At 38.4% G+C, this 22,295-nt stretch overlaps 1 protein-coding gene across 3 annotated transcripts; it reads left to right on the top strand.

Moving 5' to 3' along the window:
• The first annotated feature begins 61 nt into the window (after nucleotides 1-61).
• GPATCH1 (G-patch domain containing 1) lies at nucleotides 62-21,904 on the top strand. 3 transcript variants are annotated; one of them, XM_069027288.1, is made up of 22 exons: nucleotides 62-506; nucleotides 3,753-3,901; nucleotides 6,214-7,107; nucleotides 8,158-8,292; nucleotides 8,575-8,660; nucleotides 9,041-9,201; nucleotides 9,547-9,644; nucleotides 9,780-9,838; nucleotides 10,168-10,413; nucleotides 11,200-11,347; nucleotides 12,083-12,162; nucleotides 13,177-13,381; nucleotides 13,990-14,277; nucleotides 16,021-16,199; nucleotides 16,467-16,594; nucleotides 16,864-16,997; nucleotides 17,324-17,493; nucleotides 18,158-18,368; nucleotides 19,094-19,195; nucleotides 19,662-19,780; nucleotides 20,302-20,447; nucleotides 21,591-21,904. In XM_069027288.1, the coding sequence occupies exons 3-22, from the start codon at nucleotides 6,624-6,626 to the stop codon at nucleotides 21,610-21,612; spliced, it is 3,201 nt and encodes a 1,066-aa protein (XP_068883389.1). In that variant the 5' UTR covers nucleotides 62-506; nucleotides 3,753-3,901; nucleotides 6,214-6,623; the 3' UTR covers nucleotides 21,613-21,904. The 3 variants fall into 3 exon arrangements, with proteins under 3 accessions (XP_068883389.1, XP_068883390.1, XP_068883388.1); XM_069027289.1 differs by lacking the exon at nucleotides 62-506 and adding an exon at nucleotides 1,463-3,034 and having other exon boundaries at nucleotides 18,161-18,368; XM_069027287.1 differs by lacking the exon at nucleotides 62-506 and adding an exon at nucleotides 2,595-3,034.
• The last annotated feature ends 391 nt before the right edge of the window (nucleotides 21,905-22,295 follow it).

Here is a 22,295-nt window from a genome sequence, read left to right as displayed (position 1 = left end):
CCACGGCGCTGCTCCTCCGCCGCCCAGTGGTCCTGTCGAGGTCGTTGCAGCGACCCCCGGGCCACTTCCTGTAAAAGCCCTGGCGGAGTCGCTGAGGTTCCCCTCGTTCGGAGACGGGCGGTGGCTGTGGCTGACTGAGAGCGGAGCCCAGTGCCTCGCTGCGCGGTGGCAGCTCAGCTCGCTCCTTTTCGGCCCTCCGGTCGTCCTCCACTGGAGCGTGCCGGAGTCTGGCTGGCTGCCGCGAAGGCACCGCTCGCCTCCTGGCGCTTCCCCGCGGCTTCCCGCGCCGCCGAGCCTGGCGACGGCACCGTAGGGCCGCCACCAGCTTTCCCTGGGGTCCGCCTTAGGTAGACGAGGTTCCCCGCGGGTGGCTGCCCCTCAAATCAGGCTCGTTCATCTGGGAGGGATGCTCCCAACCCCGGAGGTGCCCCCCGCAGCGAGGAGTATCACCGTCGTGGTGCCCAGGGCCCACACGGCCACATCGCGCTGCAGCGACCGGCTCTGGGGTGCGTATCGACCTGCCGGCACGGTTCGCAGGACTGGTCTCTCCCTGGGCTCTCTGGGGGGCCCCGGCCGCCCGCACCCTGATATGTGTAAGGGCAGGAGCCTGGGAGAGGTCCCGGGCCCCTAAAAAGGGCAGCGGTATCTCGGTGAAAGGTTCCAGGAAACTGCTACGGGACCCACCTCAACATCTGCAGTTTTCCGTGCTGCAGAGAGACCACCTGTCTGAAACACTCCATTGCGTAACCGGTTTCACAAATACTATTGGACACTTGTGTGAGGAATTTGCCGATATTGGTTCCTATTCCTAGCCATGCCTAACCTACAGAGCTTGCTGCGTAGTTAGCATTGAAAGATGGCAATACTTCTATCGGTATTTACCAAACTTACCTTCCTCCCCACCTCCCCTGGCCTATTCTCTCTCTTTTTTTAGCTTTCTTAGAATTACAGTGTAATTGTGTGAAGCAAAAAAATCTGAAGAGAGAACATCTTTTTACCAAATGAAAAAACATCCTTGGAAATATATCCTTAAAGGAAACGGTTCTTTGAAAATACTGGGGTCTCTAGAGGGTTCTACAGGGCACGCTGGTTAAACTGTGTGTCTACTAGACGTTTTTAAGGAAGAATACTAGAGTCAGTAACTCAGAAATTGGGATCCAAAGATTTGCTGTCTTGAAATCAGCTGAATGTTGTTTTCTGTGATTTTGCTCACTCTCACCTCACTACTTTTTTTCCCCCAATAATTCTAAAGATACTGGATGAATGTATCAAAATATGTAATAAATATAAATAGGTGAAAGTAGGAAACTTGCTCCAATTTCTGAGTTTGTAAAAATGTTTTAAATTTTATGCTATTAGAAAAGGTACTTATCTGACAAAAAGGATTTTAAAATTAAAATTTTGCAAATCAGTATAAAATTCCAATGTAATACATAGAAACTATTTTAAGATAAATGAGTCATTTGCTAGCACAGGCTGTGCTGATACAATCTGGCAATTAAAACAACATTAACGTGACCATCTTTCGAGTTTGCACTGCTGTTACTGGCTTTAGTGAAAACTGATCTCATTGAAAGGCTAAAGCTATTACTCCAAATAAACTCTTAAGAGCCTGTAGTCAGGCCAAAGGCTCAATTAACAACAATGATGATTATCATGGTTATGTGTAAAACAAAAATTTGCAGAAATTTCTGCATGATACAATACCAAAGACAATTTCTAATGTATGCTGGTGACAAAATGCAGCCTTTCTTCGTTGCTGGTGGATTCTTTGAATAAAGCAAAGTCAGCACATCTAGTAAGTTTCTGTGGTAAAATCAGGAGTCCAAGATAGCGTGCTTCCTCCCCATTGTTAGTGTCCGTGTCCGGGGTGTATCACCAGCACCCTCATAACTGCCAGATTAGACTGTGCCTTCCCCTTACTTGGATAAACGGTGTTTCATCATGATTGCATTAGGACTGATAGAGTATTTCTTAACCAAGTCACTGTAGGTTTTGTCTGCATATAGTGAAGATGGTTTTTTTGCAAAAGGCACATATCGATTGTATGGTCTCAGTAGTGCTCAGCTGTATAATGACTGGGTGGGAGTGCTCTCTGACCCTGGAATGTAAATTGCAGTTTAGAACATTCCAAAACCTGATTACCCTCAAAAAAACCATGTCCCTGCTCTTTTCATCATCTTGTCTCCACTAACTTTTTGGTTGCTATTAGAATTCCTAAATAGAGTTGCGTTCATACCGCAAACTTTCTCATGATTACTGCATGAATCAGAAGGCTTAGTTGCTGCATTGTGAAGATTGAGATATACAGGCTAGAAATATAGATTAATGCATTCAGAAAATGGGTTCTGTAGGTACAGATGTTTGCTTGACATTTATCTTTAATATTACAAGAGAGTAAATTCTATGATCTGGTGCACTGGACATGCACTATCTGCAAGAAAGCATCAAATGCTTAGGAACTTGCATCTAAAGAATATCAACATGTTCTTAATGTGCTGAGGCCTGAGCAGCAGGCCTAAGCCAGGGCTGACTTACAAGATGAATCCTGGGCACTATGTGACTAACACCATCACTATTACTTAGCTAAAAATAGATGACCAAGACACTTAAGGTAGCTGTTTAACACCAAACCGGCTTCTTTAGAAACTTTCACATAACTTTGTGTAGTTATTTGCAAGAAATGTATAATTTTAAGAAACTTTCCCAGCTGACATTAATAGAGGCTTGTTTGTATGATATTTTAGGGAAAACTCTCCCAGCCGATGCCTGGGCCCTGCCCAAGCCCTGGCCCCATCTAGTTGGGAAGTGTGCCATCAGACCCAGGTGTTTCTGCACTAAAAATATAAACAAGTCACTTTGACTGGCTGATTTGGGCCTATAAAAACTGGACTCCCTCTCAGGGCAAATTTGGAGACTTCACCTATGGGTAGACACACTGTGTAGGATTTTCCCAATTGCCAGGAAGAATTCTCCAGGTCCTCTCCATGAAGTGGGGCTCCCCAGTGATTGCAATTGTGGACTCTGGATGATGGTAAAGTATTTAGGCACTTGGTGATGTATCTTTCTCAGTCACTATTTTCTTTCTTGCATAGTAATGATTAAGTGCATTACTTGCTTATTTTTGCTTGTTGTTATCATTTCATTAAATGTATCATTTTACTTTTGTGTTGCCTTACTATTCATAGTAAAATAAGACCATTCTTTCCATTGGTGTCTGTGTCCTTTAAGTTGCCCCGTTAATTGGCAAAACAGTTCTGTATGAAGTGTTGAATCTGAAAGCAATGATTCTTATCTCTGCATAGTATCTCTCTTAGTTTTGCAAAACTAGGTGCTAACTGGCTTTGTGCATTTTCACAGATAAAGCAGCCAGGTGATCTAGACAATGACCATGCTGGAAATTGCAGAGCTTGAGTTGTCCCATTTCTTTGTCCCACAATACTAAAGGTAAGAGGGACAAGAATTGGGACCAGAATCTGAACATCTTTACTGCAGCCACATATCTATGATATATATGTACATATTTCAGTTTGTATCACTCCACTCAGTCTCTTAATCCTCTCCTTCTCCTCCCCCATCATATGAAAAAATATGTGAATATATGAAATCCCATCAATAATCTTCTCTTTGGCCGCTACGAAATAGTCTCAGTTTGGGAATTTAAATCCTGCTGGGGTACTTGTTGATGCACTGCTCCATACCCAAGATAGGAATCAGGCCACTCTCTGGTGAGACAATGTTTCTTCTCTCAGATTTTACAGACCTTTTGGCTACATGGTGGTAGCAGGTGCCTACAAGTCATCTTTTGTCCCAGAGAGACCCAGAGGCTTACCAGCAAAAGCACCTTAGAGTTATACTGTATGAGGGGAGAAGTATGCATCAACTCCTGCTGTTTCTCAAGGTAGGTTTTTGAATTCTGAACCTGCCAGATGGCTACACATTTCTGTTCTTATTGTTGGTGGCTTTGAATATTAAATCTAGATTCTGATAGGAAAGACAAAAAGATTTTGTCAGTAACCCTGACAGCCTGTCGCTTTATGTCAATAAATTCCACTGCAGTGATTCAGTTGAGTTAGTATAATCTTTTATTTCTGAAGATTGCAGTTCTTAATGACGCAAATGTCTGCCTACTGTAGGCAAATACTAGGTGAGGAGTGAGAAAAGGTGATCATAGGTCGATTTTTTTCCCACTCTCTTTCCAAATAGGGGAGAAAAAAAAAAAGATTGCAAATTGCAAAAATAGGGCATGAGGCACAGTAGTAGCAGTGATGTGAATCTGCTTTGACACTGTCACAAATTTACAAGATGGCGTAGAAGATTTCCTTGCCAAGAAATTTACTGAGCAACAGTAAAATAATATGCAAATGGTACACAAACTCAGTATCGGGGCTTTGGATAACCACAGTGTGATTTACTGTAGGTGCAGTGCTCCACTGTTGCTTCTTCACCTTAGTGGTATTAACTGCATGTATTAACTGCAGCATTATCTTCACTGAAAAAAATCCCATTTACTATTAAATTACTAATACACGTTGCCTATTGTACTATGAAATCACAATGGAAACAAGACATTGCAGTTTATGTGGAAACTGAGACCAAACATGGGCAAAATCATCCCCACTTTTCCCAGCTAATGCCTTGCCTTTAACTGAGATCGATAGATGAAAGTCTGTGTATTTAAGAACAATATGTGTTATCTCTTTTTATTTTCCAATCCTTTAAAAAAATTAAAGTAGCACTTTGGAGAAGTTAAAGCAATGCCCCAGGGGCTGACCTTCAGGTGACTGTTTTGTCAGCTGATACAACAGCCCTGAGTTGTCAGAATGAACATTCAGGGAAACATTCCCATTGAATGCAAGATAAGGCAGAGATTAGTTTGTCTCTTTTTGTTGTTTGTTTGTAAAAATATGGGATTTTTATACTTCCTGTACTTGTATTTTTGTTTTCTTTCTTTAATGTGGTTAAAAAGCCTTTAAATGAATCAAGTTTTTGCTTTTTTGTTTTATACATCGATTATACCAATTTTAGTCTCAAGTTCCAGTGACTCACATGACTTAAAGCTAAGCAACAAATCTATTTGAAGAAGTGGTTTTAAATAACACAACGAAAGACATAGCAAGACACTTCTATGCCTGATCTTTTTGATGAACTAGTACAGAACCAGATGTTGAAAACTATGTATTGGAAAACAAAAGCCTGAAGTCCACCTATGGCTTTAGGGCTCAATTTCAGCCTTACATCCACTGGCAAGTATGTGACCTTTCATTAAAAAATGCAGACTGATGGGTTTTTTTTCACCAGACAAATTTCTATAAAAAATTATTTGAAACATAAGCGATTCAGTTCTACTAATATTTTAGTTTCGTTGCAATTAAAAAAGAAGACATTGGAGTTATTGTCTTACTTAACAGCAACAAATAGCAATTGTCACCTGGTTTAATAATTGTAAACGAGAGAGTTTACCATGGAGAAGGAAATACCACTGGGATGCAAAAAATGGGGGGAAAAGCTTCAGTATTTGATTACCCCAGCTCTTTGAATTCATCAGACAAAACACCCAAAAGATTTTCTGTTAACATTGTGTAAAAAAGGTTTATTTAAGCCGGTGTGTTAAGTCAAAGTCACGTAGTATCGACTATTCAGGAACAATTATTTCCTAAACAAACAGAAACAGCAAACACGCTTACAACTCATTTTGCCACTGTATGTTCTAGCTAAGTGCTTAGTAATGATGAGAAAAGATAATGCTCCTCGATACGTGTCTGTGGCTTCCACTATATTGTTCCTAAGTGAATTAGAGACCTAAATGAAACAGAGTACTCCCTATACGCATGGAACTGTGTAAGTATTTCCTATGGAAACCTGAAATCACATGAAACTCCAGTAGTTTCACTTTGAAAGAAATCAATTCTATGAATACAAATGAACAGAAATAGAAAATATACAGAAGTCTTACCTGTTAAGGGCAGGAATCTCTGAAGACTCTGTTTTGATTTACTTTCAAGGATTTCAAAGAAACTGGTGATACTTACAAAAGTTGTGGATTGATAGAATCTTCAGCACAAATTGAAGTGTTTCTTTTTTGTTTGTTTTTTTGGGGGGGGAAGAGGTAACACTGGAAATTAAAATCCAAATTTTGAACACTTGGGTCCTACTGGTGAATACTGGTCTTAGTACAAAACACATTCAGTAAACGTTTCTCTCTCGATGCAGGATTTCCCAAGGAGGTACAGAGATACCTGAAAGCATTCAGGGGTGAAGCTCTTTGAAGGAAGGTTTGAACGCTCTGACTTCTGCCCTGATTTCTGTGCAAATTCTTCTTGAACAGCCCGTAAAACAACGTGGTTAGGCAAATTTTGACATGTATTTGGTTAAGAGTACAATGAAATCCACAACTCCCTTGATTTTGATTCAGGGTGGAGTCCGCTTTACACCTTGATTTAAATAAAATCTGTTTCTCAGAGTCGTTGCTGCCCTCTTCCTAGCCCTGAGTCTGAGGGGGCCTGATCTATCTGGTGCATTCGATGATTCGAGGGAGTATCGCATAGCTACTGATGACCGAGAGTTTGACATTATGTGGCGTTGGTAATTTTTAAAGACACCAGACAAACATCGGACCACTGATGTGGAGCCGCACACGGCAGCTCCGCAGAGCTCCCAGACCGCTGGGGCTGGGAATTTTTCAGCCAAACACGGTTGCGCTGGAGGGACCCGTGCGGCCGGGACACGGTCCGGCCCCCGCCGTGCCCTCCCCGCTTTACCGTCGCTCCCCGCAGGAGGGGGGACCGAGAGGGGCCCGCAGGCCCGCGCTGTGCCCGGCGGGCAGGCCCAATGCCACGATGAGGCCGAGAGGCGTTGGAGGGTTCCAGGGCGCTCGGCGATGCCGCTGCTCCCGTCCGTCCGGCGCGGCCCCGGGGCCGACGGGCGCCGATCCGTCGCAGAGGCCGGTCTCGGAGGCGGGAGGTGCCGGGCGGCTCCGCCTCCCGCCTGTGGTGCCGCCACGACCCACGCGGCCACCGTCGGGTAAGATGGCGGCGGTGGAGAGCAGCGACAGCGAGGAGGAGGATTTGGTGAGCTATGGAAGCGCGCTGCAGCCTCTGCAGGAGGGTAAGGGATCCCCGGGAGGTTCGTTTGCTCCTCCTCCGTCCTTTCGTCAATCGTTGTGGCGAGCGCTGGGGAGCGGCCCGGCGTGAGGCGCTGGGGCCAGGGTATGCCGAAGGGCCTGCGCGGTCCGGTCCGGTTCGCGGCTGAAGGCCCTCCATCCCTTATTTTGGGGAACTGCCGCGTGTAGGCTCAGCGCAGACCTGTTTCCCCTTCCTCCTGCTGCCGCGGGGCGTGGGGCCTTTCTCGGCAGCCGTGCTGCCCTGGGAGAGGATCTGGCCCGACACAGGGCGAGCCGCCTGGGAGCGGAGTGGGGAAAGGCCTTCTCGGCACTACAGCGGTTTGCGGGTGGGGCGGGGGTACCCTGCGGATTGTGGCGGCGCTGCACTGGGTGGAGCCGGGTGCCAGTCTTTGCTTTTGTGCTTTCCCCAAGCCTCAGAAAAACCCAAACAAACAAAAAACCAAAACAAAAAACCCCCAAACAGTATAGTTCAAGTATAAAAGTTCGAGTGTACGCAGTAGTTGTGCTAATCTGACCGCCCGATGCTTTATCTTGATGAGATGGACAGGGCATCGTTGAAGGACTAATGTACAGTTGTGACTCCCAGGTCGGTGCCACTTTATTCAAGAAATATTGTTAAAAAGGGGAAAATGTTTATGTCAAAGTCTGTGGCTTTTATGTTTTGTTTTAGTTTAGACACTTTTGATGTGTAATTTCTCAAGCAATTACTGAAGAAATCCTGCCAGAGGTTTTGCACACTTAAAAACTAAAAATGTCCTTTCACAGAGAAAAACCCCAATGTTCTCAGAAGTCAGTAGAATTAAGAGTTTTGATGTGAATGCTTCATGTTTTTCCTTTAGCAATGTGCATCAAGGGTGTATACAAATAGTTACAGTGCGGTGAAAATAAACGTAAACTGCTGATGCTTTCCACTTCAGGGTGGCTAGTGTTTGATCCTGTTCTTACTTGAAAGGAAGGAACGGCTTCTGGAGGAAGTGGGAAGTCTCTTTTTCATGTAAAATTGTGTCTTACTTTCTTGGTTTATTTCATTGTAGGTGAACGAATTAAAAAGCCAGTTCCTCTTCAAGAGCAGACTGTTAAAGATGCAAAGGGACGATACCAGCGTTTCCATGGAGCATTTACTGGTGGCTTTTCAGCTGGTTACTTTAACACTGTTGGCACAAAGGAAGGTTAGATATTTTGCTGTCTTCTGGGAATGGTTAAATTGAGAACCATGTTTTCACATTAGTGAAAGCAAATTAACTGTCATTAAGTATTTTTGTTCCTGCTATTCCTTATACTGTGAACAGTTTGAGATAGTATTGCTGAAGTTATTCCTCCTTGAGTCTTTGGACTGTAATTTTGCAAATGTTCTTTGATGTATACTTAAGATGTAAGGTTGAAATATTTGGATTCTTTTCAAATACCATGTTGCCTTAAGTAGCTTACTTAAATATTTATCTTCTTTAAAGGATGGACACCTTCAGCTTTTGTATCATCACGGCAGAAGAGAGCAGATAGAACCATTCTTGGACCAGAAGACTTCATGGATGAAGAGGTAAATTTAGAAAGGAATCGAAAACTTGTGTAAATAGTTGCCGTAACAGCAAAAATTGAAGTAACTTTAAAATTACTTCTTGTACATGGTGTTACACTACTAGGTCATATAGATGGTTTCACAGGTTCACTTAAGAAGCTCCTGTAATGTCAATATTAAATAATAAAACCAGAACTCAACCCTTTCACTTTATCAGAAAATGCAAATGCTTTTGAAGGGGTTTAAGATATTTCCACTAAAGCTATTGAAAAAACTACTGTATAAGTAGCTTGAGAAAATTAGCCAATATGAAGGTTATGTGCCATTTTCATTACTATTACAGTAAGTAAGAATTTGAAGGATGTTTAATCTAAATGTTTTCATTTTGTGTATATTTCCAGGATCTTAGTGAGTTTGGGATAGCACCAAAAGATATTACAACTACAGATGATTTTGCATCTAAAGCTAAAGACAGAATAAAGGAGAAAGCTAGACAGATTGCAGGAGTAATTGCTCCCATTCCAGGAATCACTGCATTTGATGATTTAATAGGACCATCTAAGTAAGTAAATTTACATAAAAGTTTGCCAAACAGTTCCTTTCACTTAAAAGTGTTGTATTGCTTAGAAAAGTAATGTTTGACCACAGTAATTGTGAGAGACTGGAAGATCCTGCAGTGTTACATTTCCTATGTGGCCTCCACCTTGAATGTGCAGACTGGTACCATGTACACATTTATAAATGGGAAGGTAGTGCGTATGCAAATATTAATACATTCAGATTTGATTTTAAAGTGGGATATAAAAACAGAAGTTCAAATATTATATAGGTACATTATTTATCAACAAGTAATAAAGGTGTGGTTTGAAGTAATTTTGGGTTTGGCTTCCTTTTGTTTTCTCTGTAGAATAACAGTTGGGGTTGAACTGTTACGAAAAATGGGCTGGAAAGAAGGACAAGGTATTGGACCACGAGTCAAAAGAAAGCCATGCAGACAGAAACCTGGTAGGTTCAGGGAAGTTCCTGAGCTAGTTAACTGTCTTGTTAGTAGAAAGTTAATATTAGTAGAATGATTAGAAAGTTGATTTATTTCAACTCTCCTTTTATTGATGTAATGTGATGTTACGATGTCTCTTACAGATCCTACAGTGAAAATATATGGTTGTGCATTACCACCTGGACTGTCTGAGGCTTCTGAGGTATTGAACAGGCACAATTGGTGTGTTGACTTATGTAAGAATATGTGATAACATATTAAAAGAACAAAACAACTTCTTCAATGTCCTTGAACAGTATTTAAAAATGCATTTTCAAATCTTCTTAAAAGTGTTTATAAATACTTTTTATGTTTAATGTGAAGAAAGGTTTTAATATCTAAATTGCTTCTTTCGCTACGTAAGCAGGTATAGTTCATATACAGTTCAGGACATGCAGACTTGCCTAGGCTCGTGTTAACTGAATGTTGTAAAAGCTCAACATACAGAACTTTTAGTCATATTTGCTCTTATAAACTTTTATTTTATATAAGGATGAAGAGGATGAATTCCAGCCAGAGAATGTGACGTTTGCACCGAAAGATGTAATGCCTGTAGATTTGACTCCAAAAGACAATGTCCACGGACTTGGCTATAAGGGTTTGGACCCCTCACAAGCTTTGTTTGGTGTATCTGGAAGAGACCACCTGAATCTTTTCACAGGTGGTTCTGAGGAAACAAGCAATTTACTTGGTGATCTGAGACACAGTAAAGGAAGAAAACTAGGTATTACAGGTCAGGTGAGGACATTTTTTTAATGTGTTTTATGATTAATGCAGTAAAATCCAAATAATTTTGTTTTTTCTTACGTGAAAAGCTCCTAATCATTGTAGTATTATTGTAAAAAATGTGAAGTGTGGTTTGAGAATAGGATTTTTTAGAACTTATTTTGAAGATGTGGAAAAATCCTTAGAACTCTCAAATGCCTTCACTTATTGAAATTATAAAAGACAACTGTAAAAAATACCTGACTCTGAGTAGCTGGATGGAAAAACATCTTGTGTTACTTTGATTAGATAAAGCTAATATTCAGTATGATTTAATTTATGTTTTTGTGTATTGTACTTCCAGTAATGCTGTATCTGTCAGCTAGAGAGGTTTTGTGTTGCTCCAGGGTATTTGTAGTTCTTATCTAGAAGCACTGTCAGTTTATATTTTCTGGGAATTCTACTTGTTTAATTTCCATGTTAACTGACGTAGTATTTTCCTTTTGAGAACTTAACCTGGTCTTAGTCAGATTGCACATGTTATTTTGCTAGAACTAGTCTGCTGTCCCTGTCCTGTACAGACCAAACTTCTTGCTGTCCCTCTCTGCCAAGGGAGTGGAATGTGTTTGCTTTTGTGCTCACTAAGGTGTGGGGTTTTTTTTCCACCTCAATTTTTGTGGTGAAACTACATTTTTCCCAGTGTATGTATATTTGTACTGTAGATTTTATGTAGTTGAATAGATGCACATGCAGATGTGTTCTGATACGTGACTTAATACATTTATACTTTCAAGTTCTCACTTAAAATATATATTTTAGGCTTTTGGTGTAGGAGCTTTAGAGGAAGAAGATGACGATATTTATGCAACTGACACACTGTCAAAATATGATACAGTTCTAAAGGATGAGGAGCCTGGAGATGGCTTGTATGGCTGGACAGCACCAAAACAGTATAAATCCAAAAAAAGTAAGAACTGTGGTTCTGTCTAAAGAGTGAGTATAATATGGGGGGAAAAAACCCACAAATGTAGTCTCTATTTGCTATATATTTTAATTTTCAGCCTTGATATCTGAAAATTCAACTAGTCCTCCTTCTGTGTTGAGTGTTCAATTACAGAAATAATTTCCAAAGTCCTCCACTAATCCCAGTGTAGATTAAACCCTCAAAGCATAATTTCGAAAGGACAATATGTGCTGCTTTGTGAGATACAGCATTCGGTTTCACTGAAGAAAACAAATGATGGTGAACCACGGTTACAAAATATGACCCAGCCCTTGAAAAGAGAGCCTTTTTTTTAGATAAATTTCTGTATTTTCAGATAATTTTTGCAAATTTTATCTTGGTACCACTTTATTTTTACTGCACCGCTTAAATGCATGAAATACTGTAGTAATTTCTGGGGTACCTGTTCATGTTGGCTGTACACATTAATGGCACTGCTGGTGTTTGCTGTGCACAGTATGGACACTGTTGCTTCACGGTAAACCATGTTCAACCTGCAGCAATCACTCTGGTAGCAGTTTTTACTTGTATAATACTAATCCAGAATCAGAAGCCTTAATTTTAAATGAAAGGTGGTGAAAACAACGAACTACAATTATAACTCATAATAGACAGTGACAAATGGAAAATATTCAGGAAAAAAAAGAATTGCTAACATGTATGTTTTAAATATTGACCAACTTTGTGATCATTTTGTAGGGCCTGAAAGAGAATTTAAATATATAGGAAAAATCCTGGATGGTTTTTCCTTGGCATCAAAATCATCAGCTCCAATCAAGGTAAGCAGATAGTGATGTTTTATGTATTAAGAATAGCATCATTCATCATGTGAACTGTGTAGACTCTACTACTTCTCGGTGTTTTTCTGTTCTTAGAAATAAATGTTCTGGTCAGCAGTAAAAATTGCTGAATGAACAAAATTATAGCATTGGGGGCTGTTCAACAGAAAAACCTAAAATTTATCAGACTCCTGAAGGTATTTAAACCTTGCCTGTGTACTGGCTTTGAACAAATGCCTTCCAGACTATTCACTGCTACTTGCCATAAAGTTGGAGGAATGGTTTAATTAAACTGCAAAATAAAAAAAAATCACGTATTTTGGTTCTAGATCTTTGATATGTAACATTCAGTTTTCTGTAAGAATCAGGCCTCATGCTTCGTCTGCTTTGCTATTTTGGTGACAATTTAATTTCTGAGTCCTGTCTTCAAGTTGATATAATTCATGCCATACATATTTGTATGAATTGTATGTATAAATTGTATGACAGGGTCCTCTTTCAAAGGAAGAATATTTGTGTGGTATATAAAATTGTATTGTATAGGGAACACAGAATAACCTTTGAAGTAACAGCTTGAATGAAGAATGTGGGGAAAAACACTTTGAAAGACATTAAAATATAGTAAGTACAGAAGTACTCAGTAGTCCAATTAATTGATTAAATCATTTGACTTCAGTTAAAAAAAAGAGTAAGCAATGTTAAGAGGTATTTTCTCAAATAAAAGCAGTGCATCTTAAGACTTGTTAATTTTTCTGTCACTTAATGTGCTTGTTTTCCTATTTTTTCATAGTTGACAATATATTGTCAATATATTTGTTCCCAGAGTTTGTATTACAGTGCTGCTTACTGACAGGGTCTAAAGGAATTGGTAGCTTGTACTATCTGTTTTTACTGCTAAGATGTAAATTGAGGAATTCTTAGGTTGAACTGACTTTTTCTGAAACACATTAATAGTTATTGCATACAAAGTTGTCTCAGTGGATTTTTTTGTTTTGTTGCCCCTTTCACCCCCAGATTTATCCACCGCCTAGCCTGCCACGAAATTATAGACCAGTGCATTACTTTCGACCTGTGATAATAGCTGGGAATGAAAACTGCCATTTACAGAAGACATTGGAGGAATCGACTGGGAAACTGGAGAGTGATCCAGCACAGCAAAGCAGGCATGCTTTGAATGCAGCTCAGAGGAGGGAGCAGCTAGGAGAGACTGAGCTGAAAGGTATTGAGATACGTGACCATATTTTTGCTTGTGTTCCAGGTCCCCTTTTGTTTATAGAATGGTAATAATTTGGTCTGGCCTTGAATGCTTATTTTCTAACATAAATATATCAAATGTAGTTACCATAGCTAGAATACCATTTCATTCTTCAGTTTGATCTCAGCAGTTGAATTGTTGACATAGATGTCTGTATTTTCATTTACTTTAATGTTTTAAAGACAAAACTATGTGTTGGATTTTGTTTTGTTTTGGGGGTGGAGGGGGTTGTGGCCTTTTTTGAATATCCTAGGCTGTGAGGATTTTTTCTGTAAAATGAGGTTTCACTGAAATACATTCAAATATACTAAAAAGATAATTTGTAACTGTGGCTCACATTTGTATCTACAATAGCAAACTTTATTAAGTTATATATAAATAGCATAAAAGATGTAATAGTGGCCAAATTCTTATCTGCCATGTATGCCATTTTATTTTTAATTTCTGCTTAAGAGCATTTTATCTGAATGCGTACATATGTGGTAAGGATTTTTTCCTCTGCTAAAGGGGAAGAAATAGTTCTAGTAATTTTTCATTTCTGTTTATCTTTTACTGCTTTCTTTCTGCTTTAGGTCCAGCTCCTTCTATTTTGGAATATCTGTCTGAGAAAGATAGAGAAAGACTCAAAAAAATGAAACAAGCATCTGAACAACAAATGAAAGCAAAAATACTGTCTCAGCAGTCACCAAAAACCAGATTCCAGCCAGCCTCTCCAGAAGATGCTGCTCACAAATGGCAAATGCTGCTGGGGGGACAGTTAGCAAATGCTGGTTCTAGTGACTTCAAACCATTTGCAAAAAATCCAGAAAAACAAAAAAGATATGAAAATTTTGTGAAAAGTCTTCAAAAAGGAGAAAAAGGTGAAATGTTGCTTGCTTAATTTCCCCCCCCCCCGTTTGTTTTTTTTTTTTGTCCCAATGCATTTTATATTCACTATGAGTTCTCTTCCTTAATTCCACAGCATTTCTCCATTTACTTCTTTTAGGACCAATGTTAACAGATTTTTTTACTGATACTTAGTCATGTTGATTTCAGGAAAACTGCTCTGTTACTCAATTGTCAGAAAGTCTTGATTTTAGGCATTACATTTCATACTTCTACAATGTAGCAGAAGTTCTACTTCATTTCCTGGATTTCCCTTCAGCTTCGGTTAGTGGAACAAGCCTTTTCCTTTAGTTTCTTTCTCTTTGAGGAGTTAAACTGACAGATCATATAAAGGCAGAAAGATGATTGGGTAACAGTAGAATCAAAAGAAGCCCCATATGCTCTGCACCAGGGGGAGATAAGGACCTTAATGTGAATGAAGTATTTCACACTTGTCAGAGCTTGTATTATATGTCATTTGGATACTCAAACTTCTGCTGTCACTTATGTTCTTCTTAGAAAAATTTATGACTGTAAAAACACAGCATACATGCAGAGCTCTTACTCAAAACCAAAAAAAAATCCAATCTCCTTCATCACCTCTTTTCATGCTGTTTCAGTCTCCTTCCATTTTGTTTAGGTTTTTGCTATTAAATTATACTGTGGTGTATCTGAGATTAAACCAGGTACTTGCGATGCCTTGTGGTGAGTTTTCCAGTACTGTGATTTTTCTGTAAGGCATAAAAAGCTGAAATTGATCTAGGGAGTTCATCATCAGCTCATGACTCTAGATTGCCTTGAAATAAACTTTAAAAAAAAGGGTTGGGTTTTTTTTCAAATTTTGAAGTACACAGGGGCTATTGGGGAAGAAGAAGATGGGCACCAGGAAAATTTGACAGAGGAAAGCACATAGTGATAGGTAGAAAACCTGGGTTTGTTGTTTTAGTTGTGGTTGGGGGTTTTTTGGGATTTTTTAAGAAATCCTTTTCATTATATAAAATAAATATTTTCTGGTCAGTAGCCTCTTCTGGTTGCCACATTGGGACACACTACTTGAGCTTTGAACCCATAGTTCCTCTGTTCAGGACTGGGATTTTCCCTGGGTAAAACTGAGTATTCTCAATTATGACTATATGACTCTAAGTGCCTCCTCAGTCATAATGATGAAAATGTAGGAATGTATAAATAACTGGAATGGTCAAAGGTCTGTTTTACTGTGAGTGTATTTGCTTGGCTGGTATTATTTCCTCTTCCTTCTGGGAGAAAAAGTGAACCTGTTGCTGTAAACCTGTGCCCAAACTCTGTATTTATCAGTGGGCACTTTATGTACCAGAAAGCCCCTTAAAAGTTACCAAAGCCTAACCAGGCTTAAACTCTTTCATTCTATATTTTATTTATTGATAAAGCTTTGGATTATACTTTTTGTTTTAATCACCTGTTAAATCCGTTAAGTATTTTGAACATTCTTTAGAGGGCAATGAGTAAGGAATCAGTTTTACAAGTAAAATTATTTAAAATATCCATTTTGCACTTGGCAAATGCTGTCATTCTTGCTGTCTTGAAAAACTACCTCCATTTATCAGGGATTAACACAGTTGAGATTAATACTACCCTTACGCTAAATACACATTAAATATTTGCAAGGATGTTTGTTTATTACCTTATTTTTTGTTTGAAAAGTGTTGACCTGAAGTAAGCTGTGATCTCTGCTAAGCATTTCTCTCCCTATCTTACAATAGATACATTGGAGCGCTTTTTAGACCCAAATATGTCAGAATGGGAGCGAGGAAGAGAACAGGAGGAGTTCTTTCGTGCAGCGATGTTCTACAGATCCTCAAATTCAACACTGTCATCCAGATTTACCCGGGCCAAGTATGAAGATGATGTTGACAAAGTTGAAGTTCCTCGAGACCAAGAGGTATATGCTGTTAACAGTCTTTTAATACATATTGGAGCTGCAGTTGTTGCCTTAGCCCTGACATTGTTTTTCTTTTAAACTCTTATGTAGATATGTTGCTATTTTGTTGCCCTTTTGTTTAGCAGCTGTTGAAAACACTCGGTGCATACGGAGTAGTGATTTGTTAAACAGCATTTAAATATTTATGGCTTTGTCCTGTTCTTAAGTCTTACAACAGTTCATTAAGTTGTTACTTATTTAGCAGCTTTAATTTTTGACCTTTTTCAGAATGATATTGATGATAAGGAAACAGCTGTGAAGATGAAGATGTTTGGCAAACTCACAAGAGACAAGTTTGAATGGCATCCTGATAAGCTGCTGTGTAAAAGATTTAATGTTCGTGATCCATATCCTGAGTAAGATAATTGATACTTAACATTTTTAACACTTTTTAAAAATTCTGAGTTTTTCATTTGCTTGTGGAAAATCTGGCTTGATATTGTCTTGTGTTATAAGGGAATACAGAACTGCCTAATATTTTTATTTGCATCATGAAATACGGTGACCTCTGATAAAATAGCATGCATTTGAAGGACTACTGTAGGTGCTTCAGCTTGTTGTAGATAATTTGAGGACTTTTCTGTGTTGAAAACAATAATCAGCAAACACTTTTATTTCTCTCTAGTTCTTCTGTAGTGGGTTTGCCAAAAGTGAAACGAGACAAGTATTCTGTTTTTAATTTCTTAACTGTGCCTGAGCCCACCACATCTGTAACTCAAGCAACAAATGAAAAGATCCAAGAGAGTAACAGTCTCAGCAGTAAGTTTGTTGTTACTTTATTAATTTAGCTATACATGAGATAATAGTACAGAAAAAACATCTTTTTCATTGAGAACCTAGCCACGGGATTTTTTTCATTTAAAAAACCGAAACAAAGAAATTGAAAATAAAAATTCAGGGACATAAAAACTGAAGTTAGTGATATAATGCTAATTTCTTCTACCTGGAAGACATTTATAGGTCAAGTATTCATTAGAAAGATTTTAAAAATGTCAAACTGAAGAAGCAGAGTAATTTAAAATCAAGTAGGCCATGAAATGCAGAACAATTTGGCATGCACGATTTGAATATTTTGGATGTTTTAGAACCAAAGAAACCTTCAAGGTGGGATGTGTCAGATAAAGAGAAGGAGAAGAAAGATTCTATCAGTGAATTCATTAGTCTTGCTAGATCAAAAGCTGATGTTCATCAGCAGCCACCAGTGCCAATAACAGAAGAACATGGAACTGGGACACGTGAACCTCTTCCCACTCCGGTGAGTTTACAACAGGATTTGTACTTAAAGGGAATTGTTGTAAACCTTGACAACCCAGAAATAAGATGGGTCAATATATGAATTGATTTAATACAGGTCAGTGTGCACAAGAGCTAGCTCAGGATGAGCAAAGGCATGAGATGGCACTTTGAAGAATTCTGAGGTTATAAATCTGGGATGCAAGATGTTTGCAGCTTACAAGGACTGCAGATCTGATTATACCTGAAGTAGAGCTTAAGAGAAGAAAAAATGTAGCTCAGTAGTCTGGGAACTTAATTCAGTGACTTTACCACCACTCTGCTCACAGGCACAGAATGTATTTATTTCTCCTTTCCATAGAGGAGAGTGCATGTTTTGTGGAGAAAGGTGATGTTTTTTCCTTTTGCTTAAATTTAGTATTATATAATTGAACTTTGAATTAATGAATTAGAATTTATAATATCTGGGGATCTGTCATCACAAACTGCACTACTCTTTACAGGACACTGGCTTAGTTCTGCAGTGTTTCAGAGCTTTACTATTTGGGACTAAGATTTATTTCACAGCTATTGTGCCATCCAAATGTTTTGTAAATACCTATCAGCATGCTTGAAGTTATTCCTTATCAGAGAGAGATTGTTAGTTTCTTTAGTGTTTAAATACAGTCTGTTATGATGCTATTTAGCAGGTAGCTAATGAAGATAAGAATCAGGAGGAAGAAAGCGGGCGACCACCCATGGACTTATTTAAGGCCATCTTTGTGAGCTCCTCAGATGAAAAATCATCTTCCTCTGAAGAAGAGAGTGATGAAGAACAGCAACCAACTACTTCAGAAAGAGAGTCAGAAACCACCAAGCAAGTTGATGTACCAGACAGTTCTTCCTCTAATGTACAAGGTAATACTTAATGGATTTTCATTTTCATGCAGCATAAAATAAATACCTTGTAAAAGTTTCAAAGTTTCATTTTTGAATCACACATTCTTGGACTCTTAGGACAATGTGATGCTCCTGTGCAGATCATCTGAGATTGGCGGAGCTGGCCATGTAGAAATTGTGAATAGTACAGCACTGAGTAAGGCCTTGCATGTTACAGTGTTATTAGCATTGCCATGTACCTTTTGTGTAGATCTTACAAGCAAACTGCCGTATGGAATATGCCTATTATACAGTGAGGGGGAACAAAACATCTAGTGTTAGAACATACTTAAAATGAAAATACTTTGTCCACTTACTATCACAGTTGGTTCTATTGACATTTAACTTTTAGTGTTTATTAACCTTACACATCTCATGGAGTTTTTTATTCATTCTGGGTAGTGGAAAAATAGTACTGTGTTACAAAACGGAAGCAAACAAATGCACTGATAATAATTTAACTAATAATTGTATAGTTTAAAAGGTAAATTTTGATTTAAAAGAAAAAAACACCACAGTGTGTCGACACGTTTCAGAATGTCAGCTACCCAGTTGGCCAAAGCAGTCCATAGAGATTGAGGATGCTGATCAGTTTGCTTTCTTAAAGGTTTTTTGAAAGCCTCCTTGAACTTTCTTTAACACTTCTTGGAAAAAGTATTTCCTTATTTGCCTTTCAAATATAGCAAGTTTTGGTTTTCTCATAGAGAGTGTGACTGCTACAACTGATTCTTCGTTGCCTACTTCAAAGGAGGAACTGGATGCAACAGAGGAATTCGGACCAAAGTTGCCACCAGCTTTTTCTTCTGGTAGGTTCTGTAAGCATCTAGAGTGTAAATTCTGCACGTTGAAATTGTATATAAAATATATGATAACCTCTCTTTAAAAAAGGCATTTCTGAGTAGGCATTCTATCTCTTAAATGTGTGTGTTATGTCAAACAGCCATCAGCAAACGTTTTGTTGCCATGCTATGACCCACCAACAGGAACCTCTTTGCCTGTGTACCAGTTTTGTTTCAAGTCTGTAGAGGCAGTGATAAAAAACTGATGTGAAAATATAGCAATTTCATTTTGTACCAGATTGCAAAGGCATTTAATTACAATAGGGTTGTTGCAGTTAGGAGTTTTAGACATGTAATTTCCTTTCTAAAGCTTAGGGGTTTTGTTTGTTTAACTATCATATTAGGTTAAAAGCAATACAGAATGTAATAACCAAATTACCCTTCTTTGGTCTTTTTTTTTTTTTATTCTTTATGCATTTGCTTTGTACTTTAGGCACTACTTGGCAGCAACAAACAGTGGTGCCAGCAACTTTTCCTGGACCTAGTAGGAAAGAAAAACATAGGAAAATCAGAGAGAGGCACAAGACTAAGAAAAAACACAAAAAGGAAAAGGTATTAAATTTAAATACTGATTTTTGACTTGTTGATTCTTTGATCTGCCTTTCAAAATGTTTTATTATTTATGCTTGGTTTAGAAAAAAAAATATATACACCAGGACTAGAATGTAAGCAACAGAATTTCTCTAATGTTTTGAAACCAGAAAATTATCCTGCTATGATGCTGGTTTTTCCATATATACATATGTGACTACAGGTATGGTATTGTGGGTAGTTTCATGTTCTATGTGGAAGATGTCAGGCATATTCTGGGAATTGCATTCATGGCTTATATACAAGTATCTGTAATAAAACTTCTATTTTAGGGGGAGTTGAGTGCTTGGATTAAATGAATTTTGGTTTCTCTTTTTTTTTTTTTTAGCTCAGTCTGAGTAGTGGAAAAGAGTCATTGTTAAGTGTTCTGTTTCAGTTAAGCTTTGGGTCCATACTGAAATAAACTTTTGTCTTTTGTTGACATTCTGAAAAATCCAAGCCTTTCACAAGGAGATAAAGGATTATTTCTCTTCTTTTTACAGAAAAAGAAGCATAAGAAGCAGAAAAACAAAGGAAAACACAAGAATAAAAAAACAGAAAAAGACAGCAGCTCAGACACTACAGATAGCAGTGACAGCCTTAGTGATATGGATACCACAGGCTTGTCGCCTAAAGAACTTCTAAGAAGGTAAGCAGAAAGGTTACTTTAACACTTCAAACTTTGCAGTGAATAATTAAAGCATCAATTTAGTTGTCATTCTAGTGAACCTATTTGCAGCAAATGTGAATAAGCCAGTTTCTTTATGAAGGTAAAATATTGCTCACTTTGGTGAGGAAAGAGTACAAATATTAGACATTTTAATCTAGAGGGTAATTAATTCTAGAATAGCCTCTTAAGGTAAAGGCCACCATATACACAGCCCTGGTAGGGCTAATGGACATTATACTTAAAGATGATTGATATTTTTGGAAGGTATTTTGAATCGGAATTTAAAATAGAACACGTGCAGGTGGAGATTCATATTTTCATTTCTGTGCTTCTGTTTACTTGGGAACATTGAAGAAACATTGTGTGCTGAGATTCCATTCAGATAGATCTGTTGTGCAGCACCAATGCTTGAGCTAGTCTGCACTTCAGCAAGGGACAGTGAAGCAAGCAGAACAATGCTTGAGTCATGTACATGTCTTCTAAATTTAGACTGCCATTACATTTTTATAAACTAGAGACTTGAAGATAGTGCTAACATAAATGTGAAAATCAGAAGAGCACAGTTCACAATATTTTGCTTACATGCTTCAAGTAAGGTAGGAACAAACGTAACTGTGTCTGATGCAGATCAGTCAGCTTCAAACACGTCCCATGTGGAACAGTTGCTATATTGGCATCTGTTTAATGTCTCTCACTAGCTGAAGGAGAGGTGTCAAGGTATTTCTTGAATACCACATCCCTCTGGTCTAATGGCAAAGTGATTGGGGTTGAGGTGTGGAGTAGAATGGATGTACCAACTGGCATTTGAAAGGGCTCTGCCTTCCATTCCTTTGGAACTGAGTGTCAGTTATGCATTGGTGTTTTCTTATTAAAAAACAATCTACTACTTGGATTTCTGAATAGCTAAAATATGTTGTTATGCATTTTGCACAAAATAGACTTCTTTGTACAAGCAGTTGTTTTGGAATCTTCACATTTGCATGTCTCATCACTGAGAAAATGTTTTTAACTAATGTCAGATCTCTCTCTGAAACTAAGGTTTAAGAAACTGCTTGAGTAATGAAATGTTCTTAATGTGGCGTGTGACTGTTTAGTGTGACTTTTTTTTCCCTTCCTTTTTAGATTAAAACAACTTCAGTATTGAAGAGCTCTCTTGCTTTCTTCAGTATTGTGTGACTTGATCTCAAATTTTTGATCTCCTCCGTGATGGTAGATCAGTGGTGTATAATGTGAAGCACTATAGATACAGTATTCATATTGAATTTCTTTGAAAGTAAATGTGCATATGTTTATTTTATGATGTTTCATGAGTTCCAAATGTATGGATTGTAGAACATTGAAAAGACCCCTTTCTGGGCATAATAATCTGAAAAACTGCAGGCTCTGTTTTAATTAATTAAACAAAGCATTTTAATAAACTTTATTATTGCAAATAAGCTTTGTATAGTGATAATTTTTTATGCCTAGGACCTCTAAAACGCTGGAGAGTCAGTTTCAGTCTGAGTTAAGTTAGAAAGTTAAAACTAAAGCAATGTAGAATTTTTATTGGGTGCAATTTTTATTGAATCCAATGCAGAATTTCTCATTGCAGTTTTTGAGTATCCAGGTATTATTTATGCCTCTCCAAATTGTATAACATTTACTATAGCTGCTCTAAACCAGTAACCTTTGATAGAATCACAGAATATGCTGAGTTGGAAGGGACCCATCAGGATCATCAAGTCCAAGTCCTGGCCCTGCGCAGTTCATTTCACACAAATTATTATGGCTAATGTGCTTAAAACATTAGTACTATGATTATAATCTGCCTCATTTTATCTACTTACA

This window comes from Aphelocoma coerulescens, chromosome 11 (assembly GCF_041296385.1).
Source record: "Aphelocoma coerulescens isolate FSJ_1873_10779 chromosome 11, UR_Acoe_1.0, whole genome shotgun sequence".
NCBI lineage: Eukaryota > Metazoa > Chordata > Aves > Passeriformes > Corvidae > Aphelocoma > Aphelocoma coerulescens.
This window is presented reverse-complemented; position numbering and strand designations above follow the sequence as displayed.